Source organism: Nicotiana tomentosiformis, chromosome 9 (assembly GCF_000390325.3).
Source record: "Nicotiana tomentosiformis chromosome 9, ASM39032v3, whole genome shotgun sequence".
In the NCBI taxonomy this organism is placed as follows: domain Eukaryota; kingdom Viridiplantae; phylum Streptophyta; class Magnoliopsida; order Solanales; family Solanaceae; genus Nicotiana; species Nicotiana tomentosiformis.
Genome location: NC_090820.1, coordinates 74201707 through 74221258, shown reverse-complemented (window position 1 = coordinate 74221258; position 19552 = coordinate 74201707). Strand labels below are relative to the sequence as shown.

Genomic DNA, 19552 nt, shown 5'->3' with positions numbered 1-19552 from the left:
ATACAAGCTAAAATAGAAGCTGAGCAAATACCGGATCCTAGCACTGGTACTAGCACTCCTAGTATATCTGGCGGGGGTTCTAATTTTTTACAACAACAGCTTGACCTTGCTTCTGGTATGATTTTATGCCCATATAACAAAGATAGAGATCGTGAGAACTTAGCAAAAATGGTAGCTGTATGTGGCTTACCTTTTACTTTTTCTTCTCACCCTTCTTTTGTTCATTATATACAAGAAATTTATAATCCTTCTTTTCAAGGTTTTCCTAAGACTACAGTTAGAAATGATGTTTTTAAATTTCAAACCGAATATCTTCAGTATATTCGTTGTGTATTTTTTCACTTAGATTGTAAAGTGTCTATCACATCTGATATAGGTCATAGTCCTAATGGTTGTGATTATTTAACTGTTACATATCATTGGGTTGATCATCACTTGAACATGCAAAAACGTATTATTGGTTATAAATTTATTGATTCAAAACACACTGGAGCATATATTGCAACTACTGTTCTATAAATACTTGATTTTTATGGACTCATTGATAAAGTTTTAACTATCACCTTAGATAATGCTTCTGCTAACACAACTGCAACAACTAGCTTAAGAACTAGATTTTGTCCAATTAATCCGGCAATTTTTCATGTTAGATGTGCATGCCATATTTTTAACTTGGTTGTAAAAGATGGTATTAATTTATTTTCTGATGCTTGTAGTAAAGTACAACATGCTTGCGGCTATATTTTTCGGGCTAATAAAGCGAGTAGAATTCGTGAATTTGCTCAACAATGTGCTAGTGCTAACCTTCCATATAGAAAAGTTCCAAAAGATTTTTGTACTAGGTGAAATTCTACTTATGAAATGCTTAAAGTTGCTTATGATTATCAGGTGCCTATACAAAAGGTATTTAATATGCATAATGGTATCCACGCTGATCAAATTGTTGATTCTGATTGGGATCAGATCAAAGAGCTTACTAAAATTTTAGAAATTTTTTATTATGCTACAAAATAATTTTCTGGTATATATTATCCTACTATTACACAAATATTATGGTATATTTGTGGAATTTCTGTTGTATTTGGTAAGTATAAAACTAATCCAACTTATGCACCGGCCATTAATGAAATGATTACAAAATTTAAAAAGTATTTTTCCCTATTCCCCAAGTTTATTTAATTTCTACTATACTTAACCCATCTTTAAAATTAAGAGGTGCAAAGGGACTTGTTCGTAAAATTTATGAGAATTTAGCAATTCAAGAAAATGAACAACCATCTCTCGAAGAATGCCAAGCAAACATATATTCTTATGTTAGATCAATATTTGATAAATATAAATCTATGAAAACAACAGGTGGTGAAACTGCTCCTTCTACTTCTAAGTCTAGAGTAGAAGTTCTATGGGAAGATATGGATGATATATCAGGTTTTGATTCCTCTATTGATGATGAACTTGATTCTTATCTTAATCAAGGATTGGAAAGTATTAAAGACGAAGAAGGCAACGAACAACTTTTGGCATGGTGGAGGGAGCGTGGCAAGGCTTTTCCAATACTTTCCATAATGACCCAATATATCCTTGCTATTCAAGCATCATCAGTAGCATCAGAGAGTGCTTTTAGCGCGGCAAGATTTCAAATCGGAGATCATAGACATTCATTAGCGGAGGACAGCCTAGAGATTTTCGTATTATTCAGAGATTGGATTAATTCAGAAAGAAGAAATCTTGGTTTTGAAAAATTAACCACTAGGGAAGAAGAAGAATACAATGAGATACTTAGCACTGGGAGCGATGACGGCATGGAACTCATGGAACATCAATCAACATTGCCAATTCCAGAACAATGTCCGAGAGAAATTATAGATAAGTTACAATGAAGTTATATAGGAGCTTACAAATATTAGTATGATAATTTTTTATTGGCTATTAAGAGGCCTAGTTCAAAGTTCAAACAGAACCCTTCCTAGAAGGTAGCTGCATAGATTATGTGCTCTTCAAAAGAATTATATTTGTATGTGAGATTTGAAAGTTCTATTAATAAAATAAAAGGCTCTAAGCGTTGAATTTGTTTTATGAATTCTCTTACACTCTTACTTAGTTACTTAATGGATTGAAATTATATTAAATAAATTATAACTCTATTATATATTTATAATTGCTAGAATATTTTATTACAAGTCTTTTGTTTTAAAATTTTATAATTCTTTACTTAGTTTTCTAATTTTTGTTTAATTTTTAAATTTATTGAATAAGTCAAAAAACTAGATGTTGCAAACTTTAAAAACTTAGTCATTACCAAAAGAATATCCGTTGTCAAACTCAATGCTTAAATAATTTTTTTTAAAATGGCACTTAAGGCCCGCGAACCCGTCCCGTCCCGTCCCATCTCGTTTGTTAGCGGGACGGGATGGGCCTACCGTCCGTCCCGTCCGTCCCGTCCCGTTTGTTAGCGGGACGGGATGGGCCTACCGTTTCGTCCCGTTTGTCCCGTCTCATTTCGTCCTGTCCCGCCACCGTCCTGGCTAAATGTCGTCCCGTCCCGTCCCGTTGGACAGCCATAGACTAAGTACATAATATACCGAAATAAAAAAAGAAAATTGTTTGAAATTTATTTTCTTAAATATATTAAAATATTTTTGTGGCTATAAAATATATTATCAAAAGGAAAAAGTAAAATTTAAAGTTAAATTTATTTGCAAATATTAATGTAGTATCATTATTTTTTAAATAGAGTGTCACATAAAAAAAGTGTCACATAAAAACGAAAAAGTGACACATAAAAACGAAGGAATACTAAGTAATAAAATATAACTCGGGTATGAAATTTCCTTCATGCATTGTAAAAAAAACAAAAGAGATGGAAAAAGAAAAACAGAAAAAAGAAAACTCAAATTCGAGGTAAACATCAAGTATGAATAATTTCTTTTTCGGGGTAACGCTGCCTCTTGGACTCGGATATAGATTTGCTGCACAAATAAGCTTACCGCATTAGACAGTTCCGTTCTCTCTCTGCAGATTCGAGTTGCGCTATTTTCTCTATCCCGTTGCTCGACTCTGAAACATTCTATTACAGTTACAGGTAAAAAGCTTCCTCGTTATCCCATAATTTCATCAGATTATATTAAGATCTGTATATATTCGTCCTCAAAACCATAATTTTACCTTGTTTTTTCCCCCTTTGATTTATTCTTTTTCGGGTCGACCCGGTTTGTGATCCAAGGAAAAATGCTAGATCTATCAAGCTTACGTTTGTATTTTTGTCTTTTATATTTTTGGACTCCGATTCTTCTGTGTGTAATTTGGGTTTCATCCATCCATGATTTGTTTTTTTACCCATCTGAAGTTTGTTAATTTTGGAGAGATTCTTGTGTGTTTTCGTGCTACTTGATTAATTGTAAGCTAAAAAGATGATATGTTTTCCAAATCAGCCTAAGCCTCGGTGGGCTGAGTTATTTGATATATGTGCTAGTGGGAGGTAGAGCTAAAGTTACTCAATGGAATAGTTGAGATGGGCGCACGCTGGACCACACAACACCGTCATAAAAAGATCAATTTTTTCCCTAATATAGGAAGCTAAGAAAATATTTCCCGTTGGTCCAATAGTACACTAAAAGATAGTTATAGGAGATCCACAAATATATAAGATCATATTTATTTTTAACATTTGTTTTAGATTCAAAAATTTGTTTATGAGTGTCTGGATGAGTTAAATATAATTTTATGCTTGTTAGGCATTGTTCTCCTATGTGTGTTTTGAATATATGCACATCCTTTTTCTTTGGGTGCTTCTTTAGAACGATGTGATATCTTTTGAGCCCCCGGGTCTTCGGTCTAGTGGTAAGAGCACAACACGTGATGTGTAGGTTAGGTGCACCGCTCACGTCATAGGTTTGAACCTGCCACAAGGGTAGAGTGGTGGACCCATTATCCACAGGTTTCAAATTGCGCCATAGCCCTCAGAGATATCTTGGTTAGTAGAAAAAGAAAGTGTGATAACTTTTGTGGACAGTAGTCACTTTATGGAAAGGAGTTTTGGGGAAATCTATATTGTCCTTTATATGGAAGTAGCCTGATAACTTTAGTAGATATTTCACAGTTAAAATATATCTGGTAGTATTAGACTAGTTTAGGGTAGGGTATATGATTTTAGTCTTTTCATCTCAATGGATTACCTTTGCTGGAATTCAAAAAAAAAATGTTAGTCCGCATCGTACGGACATTGAATCATTCATGGCACAAGTATGTGAATAAAGAAGCCAACTCGAAAATTTGGTACTGATAATAGGAATCCGGGTTGAGGTAGTCTTTCTAATTTTCACTAGGACAGTGTCACGTTGGGTTAGTGGAGAGGATTTTGATTGACCTTAATATGGAACCTAGAGTGTTTAAGTTTAACCAATATGCTCACTATAAAGTTTTGATTTGCGATACGGAAAGCATTGAAAGTTATTCATGCGAATCACTTATGATGTATATGAATAGTTTGTATAGTTGCTTGAATTGTGTGTATGATCAATTAAACTGACATTTACAAAAATCAACTGACCAATAAATTATAGGAGCTGAGAGACATTGTGTAGAGGCAAAGGGAAGATGCCTGCACAGAAGATTGAAACGGGTCACAATGACATAGTTCATGATGTTTCCATGGACTATTATGGGAAACGTGTGGCCACAGCATCATCTGATATGACCATAAAAATAGTTGGAGTCAGCAACAACTCAACTTCACAGCACCTTGCCACTCTGAGTGGCCATACTGGTCCTGTTTGGCAAGTTGCTTGGGCACACCCAAAATTTGGCTCAATCCTTGCTTCCTGCTCCTATGATGGAAAAGTTGTAATCTGGAAGGAAGGCAATCAAAATGAGTGGACACAAGCTCATGTTTTTAGCGACCATAAATCATCGGTTAACTCTATTTCATGGGCTCCTCATGAACTTGGGCTTTGCTTGGCTTGTGGTTCTTCTGATGGTTGTATCTCAGTTCACACTGCTAGGTCAGATGGTCTTTGGGACACTACAAAAATTGACCAAGCCCATCCAGTTGGGGTAATAGCAGTCTCGTGGGCGCCATCAATGGCTCCTGGTGCGTTAGTTGGTTCAGGTGTTCTTGAACCTGTTCAGAAGCTGGCATCCGGTGGCTGTGATAACACCGTGAAGGTTTGGAAGTTATATAATGGTGTTTGGAAGATGGACTGCTTCCCTGCACTACAGATGCACACTAACTGGGTGCGGGATGTAGCCTGGGCACCAAACTTGGGACTTCCTAAATCGACAATTGCTAGTGCTTCAGAGGATGGTACAGTTGTCATATGGACTGTGGCGAAGGAGGGAGATCAGTGGGAGGGAAAGGTTCTTAAAGACTTCAAGACTCCTGTTTGGAGGGTTTCATGGTCTCTAACCGGAAACTTGTTGGCAGTGGCGGCTGGGGACAACAATGTTACATTGTGGAAAGAAGCAGTTGATGGGGAGTGGCAACAGGTCACTTCTGTCGACCAATAGAATCGAAGTAAAAATATTTACTAGCTCAAGTGAGAACTAGCCTTTTGGTTTAAGTTTTACTCTATTTGGTTTTACTTGATCCTTTTGTTTGTATTTGGTACATGTGATGATCAATCTGCTAAAGCTAAGGGAGTTGCAAAAAGTTGGTTATATACCTTATTTTTAGTTTTGGCCAGTGCTGGTATGTCCTATATGTTATATTGCTTTCTGAATGCACTCCTAGAGGAATTTTTATTCCTCTGCCCCTTGTTGATTGAATTAGTCCGGACTTATATTTGCACTAAATCAGAATCTAGGTTTTATTTGCTGAATTTTCTTTTTTCCCCATGAATTTCACTTTTATTGCACATAAATGACATAGTGATGAATGATGGCATTCTTTGATATTACTGTTTATTTATGAACACCAAAAGTGCTTATAAACATAAGCCATAAGTTGGTTACTTGGGCTTTTCATCTTAAGAGCACTTTTGGTTTGACTAATATTTTTATTATTTTATTTCTAATATTTTTTTGGTAATCCTTCAAATAATATTCTGAAAACAAAATCCTTAATTCCTCTTCATATCATTTTTGTTGTTCGTCAATTTACATGTTTTAAATGATTTTGAGGACGTTTCAATCATTTTAACGGAAACAATGTTTGTTAGATTTTTATTTAATCGAACGCATTATTAACATTCAGAGTTTTCAACTTGTAAGAAGTAACACGTGTGCTCACAACATTGCAATTTCTCTCTTCTACAACGTTTGCTGTGGTTCCACTTGCAGACGCGTTTGTACCACAGAATCATGTCTCCAACTTTTACAGTTCAGTTATGGGTCCCCTAGAGCTGATACTTACCGGCATTTTCTATTTGTATCAAATCAAGTAATTTAATTTTAACATTAAAAATTTAATCCGAGAATATATATCATTTTGATTATGGATAAGTGACAATTATGTGTATGAAAGGCGTATATGTCTTGCATTTATTAAATTAGTGTATAGTGGCGGAGACCGAATTTTTATCGAAAAAAAATAAGCGTATGAAGAGCTAAATGGATTCAACATTTAATATATACTATATACATTAAAGAAATTTCACCGCCAACCTCTTTCCCGGCTCTGATTATTAACATCATTGGTGAATAAATAAGTTATTTACCCACTAAGAGATTCATTTCTATATGATAATCTGGTTATATTCTTCAAGCTTCTTGTGAAAGTGACAAGGATTATATTAAGACACGTGATCAATAAGTTAGCATATTTTATGGAATTTTACGTAGCAAGAATTATAAAGAAACACGGAACTCGCACATGAAAATTTGGTACACAACCGTAGTCATGTGGACGGTCGAGGAATATTGTCGTTGATAAATTATCCATTCCAACCAATTAAACTTTGCCATTTATAAAGTTGTCCCTTTTGGAAATTGCAGTAGCAGTTTGATGAATTTGGTATCATTTTAAGAACCCCAAAAAGGAATTTTCTCAAAAGATGAATTTACTAGAACAGTAGTTGCTTAGATAATTCCAATTTGTTGTGCTTTTGAGAATTGAAACAAGAAAATGGGAGCATGTGGATCAAAAGCTAGAAGGTGCATTGGAATGAATGATCTTCATAGGAAGAAACATCAAGGAGGGAGGAACTCTGTATCTCACAAGCTCAATAAGATTGAACCCTCTGCTTCTAAGAATATTTCTTGCTCCAGTTCTTTATCCAAAGGTATAATTCTTAGCTGATTTCTCTTCCTATCTGTCTAAGCTGCTTTAGGGGCAGAGTTATTTGGTACCGGTTGTCTAAATTTTGGTGGCAGAGTTATCTGATACTAGGTATCTAACTGGTGAGAGGTAGCAAGTACCATCAACGAGTGTGGTGAGATGGATGAATTCCCTCCACATTTGTGAATTTGGATTAGTCTGAATATTTATACCCCCAAAAAGGTAGCAAATTCCCAGTAGAATAGTCGAGGCGGCTCAAGTTGGACTGACAAATTATTTTAAGAAAGGAAAACGATTAGCTGATTTCCTTCTCAAGCCATCATCTATATTGATTGTGATTCTGTTGTTGCACTAAAGCATTGTCTTTTTTTTTTCTTAGCTTAAAGATGAGTTAATAACAATATAGGATTAGTTTTGATCATGAAACATTTGACTACTATGTTGAATTCTGCTTCTATTTGTTGACTACATGTTAGATTTCTTAGTTTTTGCTTTTAATATATGCTTGCCTATTGAAATGTCTCGACTGTTTTGGTAAAATTATGAAGCTGGAACATAGACAAAAGCACAGTGTTCTTTTCATACTTTTGGATTATAGCTTCCCCTCGGCAAATTTTGTAGGACTGGCTAGATTGGAATATGACTCCATGTGTTTTATTTGGCCTAAACAGGAAATGGAGAATTTGACCCAGAGGTGATGATTGAATCGGAAAGTAGCAATGATTTTCATAGCGCGCAAGATGGTAATTCATCTGAGTAAATAAACATTCTTAGTCGTTGTTTTAATGTCTTTCATGAATTTGACGCACATGATGTCTCCTCGTGTTACATCCCTCGTCATTTCTTTCACTTGTAAAAACATAGAAATTGATGGGCAGGATAAGTGATCAATGCTTTCTGTAACTTCAAAATTTGCAGTGTTTTCACAGAGTGGCAGTGGATCTTTTTCAACTGCGATTTCTCCAAGGTTTTATGATACTGTTTGTTGCAACAGTAATGCGGCTTTTGACTCTGCAGTAAAACATGAACAATCATTTGCAAATGCGGAACCAAATATTGTCAGAGATGACTATGGTTTCACTCTTGACAAAGTGTCTAGCAGAAACATGGACAGAAATGCTGCGAGAGCTGAAGGAGTTAGTCGCCTCATTAGACCGTACATCTTTCTTGGTATATCCAGATAATAGGTAGGAGCATAAACTGAAACATTCTGGAGCTACAAAGATAGTTATGAAATCGTTAGCACCGATTCCTCCTAGAGTAGCTGTGAATACGAATAAGAGAAACTCCATTTCTGTTACTCTACGGATAGAGTTTAACATAGTAAAATAAGAAATTAAAAGATTTCGTTGAAATTGTTCGTTTGGAAATTTCCCGAAAAGCTAATCATAGGTTCTTCTCTCCATCGGAACAATAGGGCCGTTATGCTAATTACTAAACTTGTTGAAGAGATGAAATGGTTAGCTGTACTGAATGGAAGCCTTGGTTGGTGAAGTCAACAATAGGGTAAACTAGTCCCTCTGCCATACTCATCACGTGTGCCCTTTAAAAAGATTTTTTAAGTTCCCGTGCTATGGATGCACAACCCTTTTGTCCCCATTGTCTCATAGTTATGAAGCGGGCTACTTACGAACTTAAAAAATCTTTGATTCGACGCGGAGATCTATTGATCAATATGAATCTCGAGAGTGGATGGTTGATCGCCGCCTCCTTGTCCTGGAGGCTCTCCGGCCGGGGAGGGGCTTGCTATCGTAACCTTTTCTCCCGGTGTATGTGAAAAAGAGTGACGAACTCATTTTTATTCGGTCATAGGTTGGTCCAAAGAACGAGAGTCGGCTTCCAACATTAAGTCCGTTGTTCCTCAGTAGCTCAGTGGTAGAGCGGTCGGCTGTTAACCGATTGGTCGTAGGTTCGAATCCTACTTGGGGAGATTTTTTAGTTATCGCTTTTCTGACCTAGCGACCCCTGTCCTTCTCCTTTGTTTCTAAACTAGCAGAATCGTGGGACATCAACCCAATAGTGAAATCCTGCAAATAAAGCAAAAACGGCTCCCATAGAAAGTACATAATGGAAATGTGCAACCACATAATAAGTATCATGTAGAGCAATGTCTAGCCCAGAATTAGCCAGAACTATTCCAGTGAGTCCTCCTATGGTGAACAAAAAGATGAACCCTACAGCAAATAACATGGGTGTTTTGTATTGTATCGAACCCCCCCACATGGTAGCGATCCAACTAAAGATTTTGATTCCAGTGGGGACAGCTATGATCATGGTAGCTGCGGTGAAGTAGGGAGTAGTCGTCATCTTTTTCCATAGTAGTCATCCAGCAATAAAGGGAAAGACCACTTAGCGCAGTGGAATAGGAAAGAGAGCGTCGAGCACAGCTTTCGTGTCACCAGAAATCCTTTTTCGTTTATTGGGAGACTGAATGAAAAAGGCTTTGTCAAGCAGGCATGATTGTCACGTCGATCGACAGTTGAGAAATACTATCTCCGGGGCCCTCACTTTAGGGCTATCTTTCACCGTTGACAGACATGGTTCAACGTGCCAGCTACGCTTTCCCTTCTCTCCCTTGAATTTTATGCTTATAGTATATTAAGCCAGTTGACGTCAATATTACATTACGGATGTAATTAAAAGGCTAAAAAAGTTTGGACAAATGGAAAAGTAGATAGTACACTCTTATGTCATCTTGAATAGATCGATACTCAGTAATCTGCAGATAACAGTTGTTTCCTTGCTAAGCATATGTTATTCATAGGCTGCACCTGACACATATTGACTATTTCTATCAATACTTATTATTAACATTTCTGCTTTTGCATCTTCAGTGTCGTCAAAGGCCTCTCTGCGAAGACTGGTCGCTGGTTCTCAAGTTCCATGCAGCCCGCGGCGGACTAAACTGTCCAACTCTTGGTCATCAATTGAGCCAAATACTTTCAGAGTTCGTGGTAAAAGATACATTAGGTAAGATAATACCACTATTTGATGAACCAGATTTGTTAAATGAGATTTTATAACACATAGTCTAACTCTACTGTATTTTTAACTCTAATCAAATTCCTTTGGTTACTTCTGTTCAATTAAATATCAAGTTTAACCCCACTAAATTGTTTGGCAGGGACAAGAAGAAAGAGTTTGCTCCAAACCATGCTGCATTTTATCCTTTTGGGGTTGATGTATTCTTATCACCACGTAAAATTGATCACATTGCACGTTTTGTGGAACTTCCAGCCGTTGATTCATCTGGAGTAGTTCCTCCAATCCTTGTAGTAAATCTTCAGGTGTGTCCTTACTTCTCTAACACTTTATATATATCATTATTCTTTTGTTGAACAACTTGTCAAACAATGTCCATTCCGGTGGCATATGCGGAAATTTACACAAGCGGAGTAGGTCTATAATTACAATTCGACTTGTAAAGTCAGTTTAGGTACGAAACTTTGTTGATTTTAAGGCGTTACTTCTTTTACCAAATTAATATACACTTAGTATTTTCAAGTGGTTGAGTTGGTAAACAGATCATCGAGCAAACTGCCTCATACATTTTGTTCCTGAATCAAAATATTAGACTGAATACTTATGCCAAGGTCAAGCTTTTAGAACAAGACAAGTGAAGATGCAGCAGAGAAGAAATGATTGACTGTTTTTCATTTCAGTTTTTTGGCACTAAATGGTTGATTGTTTTATCATCTCAGATACCATCGTACCCTCCCACAATCTTCCAAAATGAACACAATGGGGAAGGCATGAGTTTTGTTTTCTACTTCAAGCTCTCAGAAAATTACTCAAAAGAACTTCCAGTCCATTTTCAAGAGAATATACAGGTACAGTCGTGCATTTCGCTTAAAAAATATACACTTAATGATTTTGGCAATTCTGAATAAATTCCCGACTAACTATTCTTTTGCTTGCTATCTGCATGTCAGAGGTTAATTCGTGGTGAAATAGAGAAGATCAGAGGTTTTCCTGTAGATAAAAATGTACCCTTCCGGGACAGATTGAAATTCTTGGCACGAGTTGTAAACATAGAGGATCTTCAGTTAAGTGCAGCTGAGCAAAAGCTCATGAACGCTTACAATGAAAAGCCTGTGCTCTCACGTCCTCAACACGAATTTTATTTGGTAAAATTAAACTAAGAAACTTTTTTGCATAGAGCATTTGTCTCTCTCGATTTTGTTGTCTCCAAGCTCTCTGGATATATATGAAATATCTTAAACTTTATCTTACGTTATACTCTAGGTCCATTCATACTCCTGCCGTTAACAAATAGTAAGTCTCATATTTGCCCTTGACCCAAAAAGAGCTCCAATCTGAAGTATAGCGGAGGGTAATTTTAAATCATAGTCAAGACTAGAGAGATAAATTTGGATATTTTTCCCGAAATATGTTGACACGTGGAAATCACCAAGTCCATATTGGAGCTCCGTCAAGGACAAGGGCAAGCAAATATGCGACGATTTTGTATAGAAGATGAGACCTTTTCCCTTTATTTTTTGGGGATTGAGCATGTATCCCTGACGTTCCTACTGAAATCTTTTGTCGTGGTTACTTGCAGGGAAAAAACTATTTTGAGATTGATTTTGACATTCATAGATTCAGTTATATTGCCAGAAAAGGATTGGAATCTTGTAAAGACAGATTAAAGAAGTTTGTCCTTGATTTTGGTCTGACAATTCAGGTAGCTGTTAGCAATCCCGAGGATGATTGAAGTTGCTCAACAAGACTTAAATCTAATATGCCGTGTAAATTTGCTGCAGGGAAACAAGGCAGAGGACTTGCCAGAAAATATGTTATGCAGTATTAGATTGAAAGAGATAGACTACACCAATTATCAGCAGCTAGGCTTCTGAATTAAGTACACGGCTCGACATGGTGAACCTATATGACAGGTCGAAAAGACTACTCATTACTCCATAGGAACTTAAACTCTCTTTCCTTATGTTTGACTTAATTACAAAATAAGGTCTTAGTTTATTTTGTTAAGTGCATTGGTATAAATAAAACATGAGTAAAAGAGAATTTTCTTCAGCACTTGGTCCTATGAATTTCTGAATTAAGTTGTGTTGGTCAAGTGGATTCAAGTCTCTTCACAGCCGGAGTAAGAAAGATTCAAGATGCACTTGGGGGGGTGTATGCTTTTACGAGTGATCTCTCTCGCTTTCTCTAGGCATATAGATGACTATACTTTCACTCTTGTGAGTTTAAATCTTTTCTTCGGTTCGCTTTGCAGGGCATTTCATTCTTGAAACCTTTACTTTGGCTATAATAAAAAGGAAATAGAAAATCTCTTATGGTTACTATTAGAAGTTAGAGCATAAGCTGAGGAACTCGAAACAGGCTCCTAGCAATAGGGGTAAAGGGAATTGGCAAAGCAAAAAGGTCCTCTTAACATTTATTCCAACTCGCGAAATTATAACACCATGTATATCAATAGTCAATAATCAAGGTATACATCTAAAAGTGGAGGAAAATCCATTAGCATTTGCTTGTCGCGAGCCAAGATGGTGTCCACGAACGAATCCACAGCAGAGGAACAAGTGGCTTCTACAACAGATTGGTTTTCCTCAACTTCAGTCACTTCCCCACAAGTAGGATTGTCCTTGTGAACTGAATTTGACAGATCCTTTGACAAATATATCCCAGCTTGGAGTTGGTATTCCTGTTTTTGTTCTGTATCTGTGGATGTACACAGATCTCCAAATACAAACTCGTTCCAAGTAGATGTTGACGAAGAAGATGCCGTGGTATGAACCTGATAGGATTAATTTTACGTATAGTCACTCAACTTTCTCTACTATAACAGTTAAGTACCACTATAATAGTAAAGTCACCAAAGTATTTTTGTCATATTAAAGTAATTGATCTTAACCCATTATAACTGGAAAGATACTAAACTTTATCCACTATAACGACAAAACATACCCATCAATGTGACTTTACTATTATTGTGGGCAAAGTTTTGTGGATTTACGATTATAGTGTATAAAGATTAGTTACTTTTTACTATTCTAGAGGGTTTTTTCAATGATCATACGTGAAATTGACTCGAACCTGAGATTGCACGGAAGCGTAAGAAGACGATGAGCTGAATACTGTTGGGTTAAAAGAAGTTGCTGATGAAATCAAGGGGGAGACTTCACTAAAACTGTGTGTTTGAAGAGTCTCCTCATGGATGACTTGATACTGAGCCTTAGGATCCCATGTGTATTTTTGAGTGGAGTAGTTTTCTCGTAATGAGAATGGACGTTGCTTTGATATTTCAGTAGTATTGTTGGGCAAACAGATATGATTTCTTGCATTTTGAATTGGGAGGCCACTGATTTTTCCATACTCAGCAAAGACTTGAGCAAATGGTTTATGTGTTACAGGATCAATTCCCATGTTCACAAGCTTTTTCTTCAGTTTTGTGTTCCAATAATTTTTGACATCATTGTCTGTTCTCCCAGGTAATTGCTTTGCTATTAAAGACCACCTGATAAATACAAACCACAAGCTGTTAATGATCAAGCTTTCCCCATAAAAATATTTTCCTAAAAATATTTTTAGATGTTTGGTTGTCAGAAAGCATAATCCAAGGAAAAACATTTTCCACCAAAAGAGGGACAATGACTTCCCTCACTTTTGCGTGAAAGTCATCATTTTCCTTCATAATTATATGAACTCTTAACTTCATATTAGTTCTTAAACCAACACTTAGACATTATTATTAATTCTTAATACTTCATTAAAATCACTATCCAGTTAGCTAATAATATCATCAATCTTTAATAAATATTTTTTTCGAAATATGTTTCTCTCTTCAATCAAACACTGAAAATATTTACCACAAAATAAGTCCTTTTTCGAAACAATTTTCTGTAGAATAACTTCTGTCAACCAAACACACCAAATTATTTACTTGCGAACCAAGGAAGATTATGATTTAAAAAAAAAAAAAAAAACTAACCTGCTACCAATGGTTTTGTGAAGCTCAATGATGCACTCTTCTTCTTGAGGTGTGAAGTTGTCATGCTTAAGATCAGGACGTAGATAATTGGTCCATCTGAGCCTACAGCTTTTTCCACACCTATTCAGACCTTCAAATTCATCCAATAGATTTTGTACCAATTATCATTTTTGAGTAGATATATATGATTCGACAAATAGAGATAAATTCGGAGTGTCCAAAAGTATGAGTTCGAAATTTAGTATTTTGTTGAAATTTTCGTTATATTCACATACATATTTTTCACATACATATTTATATATTTCCGTGTAAAAATACTGATTTAGTTGAACTCGTACTGTATTCGCCTCGGCAAATGGAATATTTAGTACATTGATCAAACCTGCTTTCTGAGGAACCAAGGTCCAGTTGCCAATTCCATGACTGGCTACATAAGCAAGAATTTTTGCATCTTCCTCAGCAGTCCAAGGGCCTCTTTTCACATTTGCTTTATCACAACAAGGAGGCCTTCCCATTATCAGACGATAAACAAAATCAAGATTTGCAAGTACCAAAGAGAGACAGAGAATGGAGAAGGATAATAATAATAATAATAATAATAATAATAATAATAATAATAATAATAGAGAGATTGTTTGATATAATGGTAATGCAATTTTCATTAGCACTGAAAGCAAGTTTGGAGAGGGGGGAGAGTATTAACCTAAAAAAGGGCATGAAATGCATGTAATTTGGCTCCCTTTTAGCAACATTTGCATGATTCTGCTCAAGAAAACTTTTTGACGTGACTTCCAAAATAATGCATGCTCTCTCTCTCACAGTCGACCCAAGAGAATAATAATGGAGTTTAAGTTATATTACCTAACAAGTGTCTATATTTTGTACAAAATATCAATGCAATATGATCAGTCACGTTATCTAGGTTAGACTTTGATTCTAAAAATTACCTGATGTTGTAACTTGTAAGTTAATTTGATATGATAATGTAAGAGTTTTTTATGATATTAATGCATAGAACATAAATTCATAATAATTGAACTTTTTTGGTTTAGCTGATTCCCTTTGGCCAGAAATCACATTGAAGCAATAACTCTTCGCCGATCCATATTCAAATCCGAATCTGTTATAACTAGAGCCACAATACAAATTGAGTCAGCATGACATTTTCTTCAAGAGTTTTTTACATTTTGGCTTAGCATGATTTTCTTTTCATCCAAAATACTACTATACAAGGCAGTGAAGCGGAGTTGTAAATTAATTAATAAGAAAAAGAAAATGACAAATTGTGTTACTCGCTTTAGTGATCCCAAGTAGGATTCAACTTGCTCTCAATGATTTTTTCTTTGATAACGTAAATAATATTATTAACCGAAGGGGAGAACTCCATATATAGTTAGTTGTATATAAAAAAGAAAAAGAGAACCTACACCAAATTTTTATGATTTTCCTACAAAAAAAACTCAATCATCTATACATATAGGCACCTTGTAAGTACACCAAAAAGAAACATAGGTGATCTTCCTCTTCCTTCAATTTTCCGCTGTTAAAATCACTTCCCTCGTTGCCAGCCACACAAAGAAATACACACCTTCTTTGGGAATCCATACAGAACGGCTTGAAAAGGTAATTTCTTCTCTCTTTAGTAATCTCTCGTAATATGACTTGATAAGGAACAAGCCATTCCTGCTCTCTTGCTATCTCCATACATCGGGTAAAGCTTGTGATGTGTTCTGCTTGTACAGAAGCTCAACCATAGAATTAGATTTAATATTCCTTGTAATTTTGTCGAGAAAAAGCTCAAAATAGTCCGGCACCTTTGGACTTGGACTCAAAGTAATCCTATTTCTTTCGGGTGGGGCATTAATAGTCCACATTTTTTGAGTAGTGGTGCATTTTAAATCTCAAACCTAACCACCATGAGTCTTCTAATGGAACAAAAGTTCTCACGTGCGCCTTATATGTTTCCCTCCAAACTTAAACTCTTGTTGCTGCAACATCCTTTGGGCTTCTGCTCTTGAAACGATCAGACTGTAAATAAGTTTCTCTCTTCTTTGTTTCTTATCTTCAAAAAAACCCTAGAACACCGTGGAAGTAACAATGTCTTTAAGGAGTTACCGTGGCAGAGAATCGACTCCAATTTATTGTGAGTTTTTCTTTACTTTTATCGAATCCCTTCCCACAAAAAAATTCTATACAATAAGCATGTTTCTAAATATGTAAAGAGAACCCTTTGTTCAGAAAAAAATACCTTTGCAGCTTTGTTATTGTTTAAAAAAAAATATGACTTGAATCCACGGCCTAAAATCTGGATGTTTTCTATATGTACTACTGTTAAAGTCTTATTGAATATGTATTATTTTTGTTAAATATCACAATATATTTTTTGTGATTTCAGAAGCGATAACCGAGGCATCATTTGTCAGCATCAAAATATACCATGGAGGAATTATAAAACGTATGCCAAAAAAGCATTATGTTGGGGGCAACATCGACTATATTGATTATGTTAACATGGAAAAAATGAACCTTAATGAGTTCAAGAACATGGCAGCAATTTGTGGATATTCAAAGGATTCAATAACTTTTTGGCATAGGTATGGAAGATCCGGTTATAGATGGAGGTTGGTATCTACAGATAATAAAGCATATGCAGTTGGCAGAAACATCCCGAATGATAATGTGATTGAGATTTACTTCGAACACTTGGACTCATATTTCAGTATAGAAAATACGTATTTGGTATATAAATCAAATGCTAGAGATAATGCCAAATATCAATTTGTGCGGGAAAATTCATCTAGTGATGATTTTAGTGACTCCGAAGATGATTTGTCTGATGATCTACTTGTTGAATAACATGAAAAAATTACAGAAAGCATTATATATGAAAGCGAGATTCTTAGTGTCGAAGTGAAGAGAAAGATGACCGCTCCAGAAAGGGAATCTGACTGTATTGATTCTGCATAGCGATTCTGAAAGTGAGGAATCTAATTTTCCTCACTTCAACCCACATACAAATGGAGATAAGCCGATTTTAGCTTTGGAATGTACTTTTGCAAGCAAACAAGATTTTAAGAATGCAGTAGCTATTCATGAGATTAACAATGGAAAGTATATCAAGTGAAAGAAAAATGACAAAGAAAGAATGAAGGCTGTTTGTATACATCCGGAGTGCGAATGGGAAATTATGGCATATAAAATACAAAGGGACACATCGCTTCAGATTAGGAAGTACAAACCTAAACATACTTGCAAGGATTGGAATTATGAAAATAGAACAATAACATCATCCTTCATTGTAAGAAAATGCCTCAAAGAAATTAAATCAAACAGGGGTTGGAGCTTACTTGAGTTCAGAGATAGGGTGAGTGTAGATCTACGAGGTAAAGTGACTTTATCTCAAGCCAAAAGAGCTAAGATGAAAGCTATTGTGTTGATTGATGGTGATATTAAGGATCAGTATAAAATGATGTGGGATTATTGCATTGAAATTGATAGGACAAATTCAGGCAGTACAATTCACATGAAGTTTACTAATAATGAGGTACCAAACAAGCCATAGAGATTTCAGAGAATATACATCTGTTTTGCTGCTTGTAAGTAAGGTTACAAGGCTGGATGTAGAAAGATAATAGGTGTGGACGGTTGTTGGTTGAAAGGTCCAATGTATGGGACACAATTGTAATCTGCAATCGGAATTGATGGTAATAATTACATATTTTCCATTGCCCACGCGATTGTTGAGAAAGAAAGTAGAGAGACATGGGTATAGTTTTTGAACTATTTGGCAGCTGATTTAGATATAGATGAGAGTGGTTGGACCTTTATGTCTGACAAACAAAAAGGTCTTATTGAAGTTTTTAATGAAGTTTTACCACATGTTAGCCATAGATTTTGTGCGAGGCACTTTCTTAACAATTTTAAGAGAGCTGGTTTTAGTGGGTTCACATTAAAAAAAGTATTTTGGGCTGCTACTGTGGAAGAATTTGATGCTTGCATGTTGCGGATGACAAAGTTAGATACGAATGTTGTTGCTTGGCTCAATGACAAAGAACCTAGCGAATGGTCAAGGTCACATTTTTCTTCAGAAGCCAAGTGTGATATTTTATTAAATAACTTGTGTAAAGTATTTTATAGCATGATCCTTGATGCCAGAGACAAGCCTATTTTGACACTTCTGGAGAAATTGCGGTATAGAGAGAAAGCGCAGAAATGGAGTTTGGGTGATGTTTGTCCAAATATTAAGGACTTATTGCACAAAAATAAGATTGCAGCCAGTGAATATATTCCTCGAAAATTAAATCAGCGGAATTATGAGATTATAGGAGCTACTATTCATAACAATTTGGCAGTTGATTTGGAGAATCGAACATGCAGCTATAGAAAATGGAGTATCATGGGAATTCCTTGTAAGCATGCTATTGTAGCAATTTGGGCTAAGAAGGATGACATTCTTGACTATGTGGATGACTGCTACAAGGTAGAAACATAGCAAGAATTTATGAACATGCAATTCTTCCGATAAATGGACCACGAATGTATCAACTAAAATTCCTCCTTGGCCTCCAAGGATGGTAAGAAAGAATAAGAGGAAGAAAACAAAAAGTGAGAAGAAAGGAAGTTGATGAGGTTGGAAAAAGTCGAACAAGGATGAAAAGGAAGCAACAGTCTCTAGACTGTGGTATATGCAATAAGCCTGGATACAACAAAAGAACTTGCAAATATAATGTTGTGCAACCTGAGATTACTTCAATCCGTTAAAAACAACTTATACTATCTCTAGAACTATATTATACTTAGTTATTTATTAAATAAACTTAAACTAACGTAGAATATATGTATTCATGGTTCAGATTAGATGGGGGCAAGTTGAAATGCGACCAGAAGAAGTTGGACAAGAAGTAGCAGTTGAAATAGATTCTGGTTGGATATACTTTCAACAGACACAACAAAATTAAATGGATTGCTGGTAAATTAGCTTTTTCTAGTGCTAATATGTGTTTAATGTTAATGGTAGCTTATCCTTATTTCAAGTGCTTATTTGTGCATTTTTTAGGTTTTGCTATCAGTTTCTTTGGTGCTGCTACTATGTTGCTTTTCGATATTTGGTGATGTAATACTGCTAATGAATTGTAGTTTCATGTGGTGCTATTCTGCTGCATTTTCAAGTGCTCGTATTACAAATGACATTGTTACTATTCTGCTTTTTGTTTTTGGTGTTGGGTGGTCTACTGTGCTGCGCTGTTTGAATTTCTACTATAGATAAAGTTTTCTTTGTTGTGATTGCCAAAAATATTTTAGTATTCAGGATATCATCACAGATAAGGTGACTTCTTTTGAGTTAATTAAAATAGACTGTGAGTTGATTAAAATGTTGTCAAGCTATT

General features: G+C 35.6%; 3 protein-coding genes and 1 non-coding gene across 5 annotated transcripts; 3 read left to right on the top strand and 1 right to left on the bottom strand.

The window, feature by feature from the left end:
• Positions 1–2750: 2750 nt before the first annotated feature.
• Positions 2751–5680, top strand: LOC104114572 (protein transport protein SEC13 homolog B-like). Its single transcript, XM_009625055.4, has 2 exons — positions 2751–3082; positions 4563–5680. The coding sequence occupies exon 2, from the start codon at positions 4597–4599 to the stop codon at positions 5503–5505; it is 909 nt and encodes a 302-aa protein (XP_009623350.1). The 5' UTR covers positions 2751–3082; positions 4563–4596; the 3' UTR covers positions 5506–5680.
• Positions 5681–6827: 1147 nt separating this feature from the next.
• Positions 6828–12247, top strand: LOC104100583 (uncharacterized). Of its 2 annotated transcripts, XM_070185645.1 has the most exons (9): positions 6865–7217; positions 7885–7956; positions 8132–8383; positions 9978–10183; positions 10338–10500; positions 10915–11043; positions 11146–11340; positions 11775–11897; positions 11977–12247. In XM_070185645.1, exons 6-9 carry the CDS (start codon positions 10966–10968, stop codon positions 12067–12069), a joined length of 489 nt encoding a protein of 162 aa, XP_070041746.1. In that variant the 5' UTR covers positions 6865–7217; positions 7885–7956; positions 8132–8383; positions 9978–10183; positions 10338–10500; positions 10915–10965; the 3' UTR covers positions 12070–12247. The 2 variants fall into 2 exon arrangements, with proteins under 2 accessions (XP_009623358.2, XP_070041746.1); XM_009625063.4 differs by lacking the exons at positions 9978–10183; positions 10338–10500; positions 10915–11043; ... (1 more) ...; positions 11775–11897; positions 11977–12247 and having other exon boundaries at positions 6828–7217; positions 8132–8468.
• TRNAN-GUU (transfer RNA asparagine (anticodon GUU)) lies at positions 9072–9143 on the top strand. Its single transcript has one exon. It is a non-coding gene; the product is annotated as a tRNA-Asn (tRNA).
• An 80-nt stretch (positions 12248–12327) lies between the features above and the next one.
• Positions 12328–14727, bottom strand: LOC104100582 (transcription factor MYB35). Its single transcript, XM_009607840.4, has 4 exons — positions 14548–14727; positions 14166–14295; positions 13271–13691; positions 12328–12971 (listed from the first exon to the last, which is right to left on the bottom strand). The coding sequence occupies exons 1-4, from the start codon at positions 14678–14680 to the stop codon at positions 12654–12656; spliced, it is 1002 nt and encodes a 333-aa protein (XP_009606135.1). The 5' UTR covers positions 14681–14727; the 3' UTR covers positions 12328–12653.
• Between the last annotated feature and the right edge of the window lie 4825 nt (positions 14728–19552).

Coding starts and splice junctions, on each gene's coding strand:
- LOC104114572 (XM_009625055.4), top strand. CDS start 4,597: ATGCCTGCACAGAAGATTGAAACGGGTCACAATGACATAGTTCATGAT.
- LOC104100583 (XM_009625063.4), top strand. CDS start 7,061: ATGGGAGCATGTGGATCAAAAGCTAGAAGGTGCATTGGAATGAATGAT. Junction 7,218..7,884: donor CTCCAGTTCTTTATCCAAAG/GTATAATTCTTA, acceptor TGGCCTAAACAG/GAAATGGAGAATTTGACCCA. Junction 7,957..8,131: donor TTTTCATAGCGCGCAAGATG/GTAATTCATCTG, acceptor CAAAATTTGCAG/TGTTTTCACAGAGTGGCAGT.
- LOC104100582 (XM_009607840.4), bottom strand. CDS start 14,680: ATGGGAAGGCCTCCTTGTTGTGATAAAGCAAATGTGAAAAGAGGCCCT. Junction 14,296..14,547: donor CTTGGTTCCTCAGAAAGCAG/GTTTGATCAATG, acceptor ATGAATTTGAAG/GTCTGAATAGGTGTGGAAAA. Junction 12,972..13,270: donor ACGCTTCCGTGCAATCTCAG/GTTCGAGTCAAT, acceptor TAATCCTATCAG/GTTCATACCACGGCATCTTC.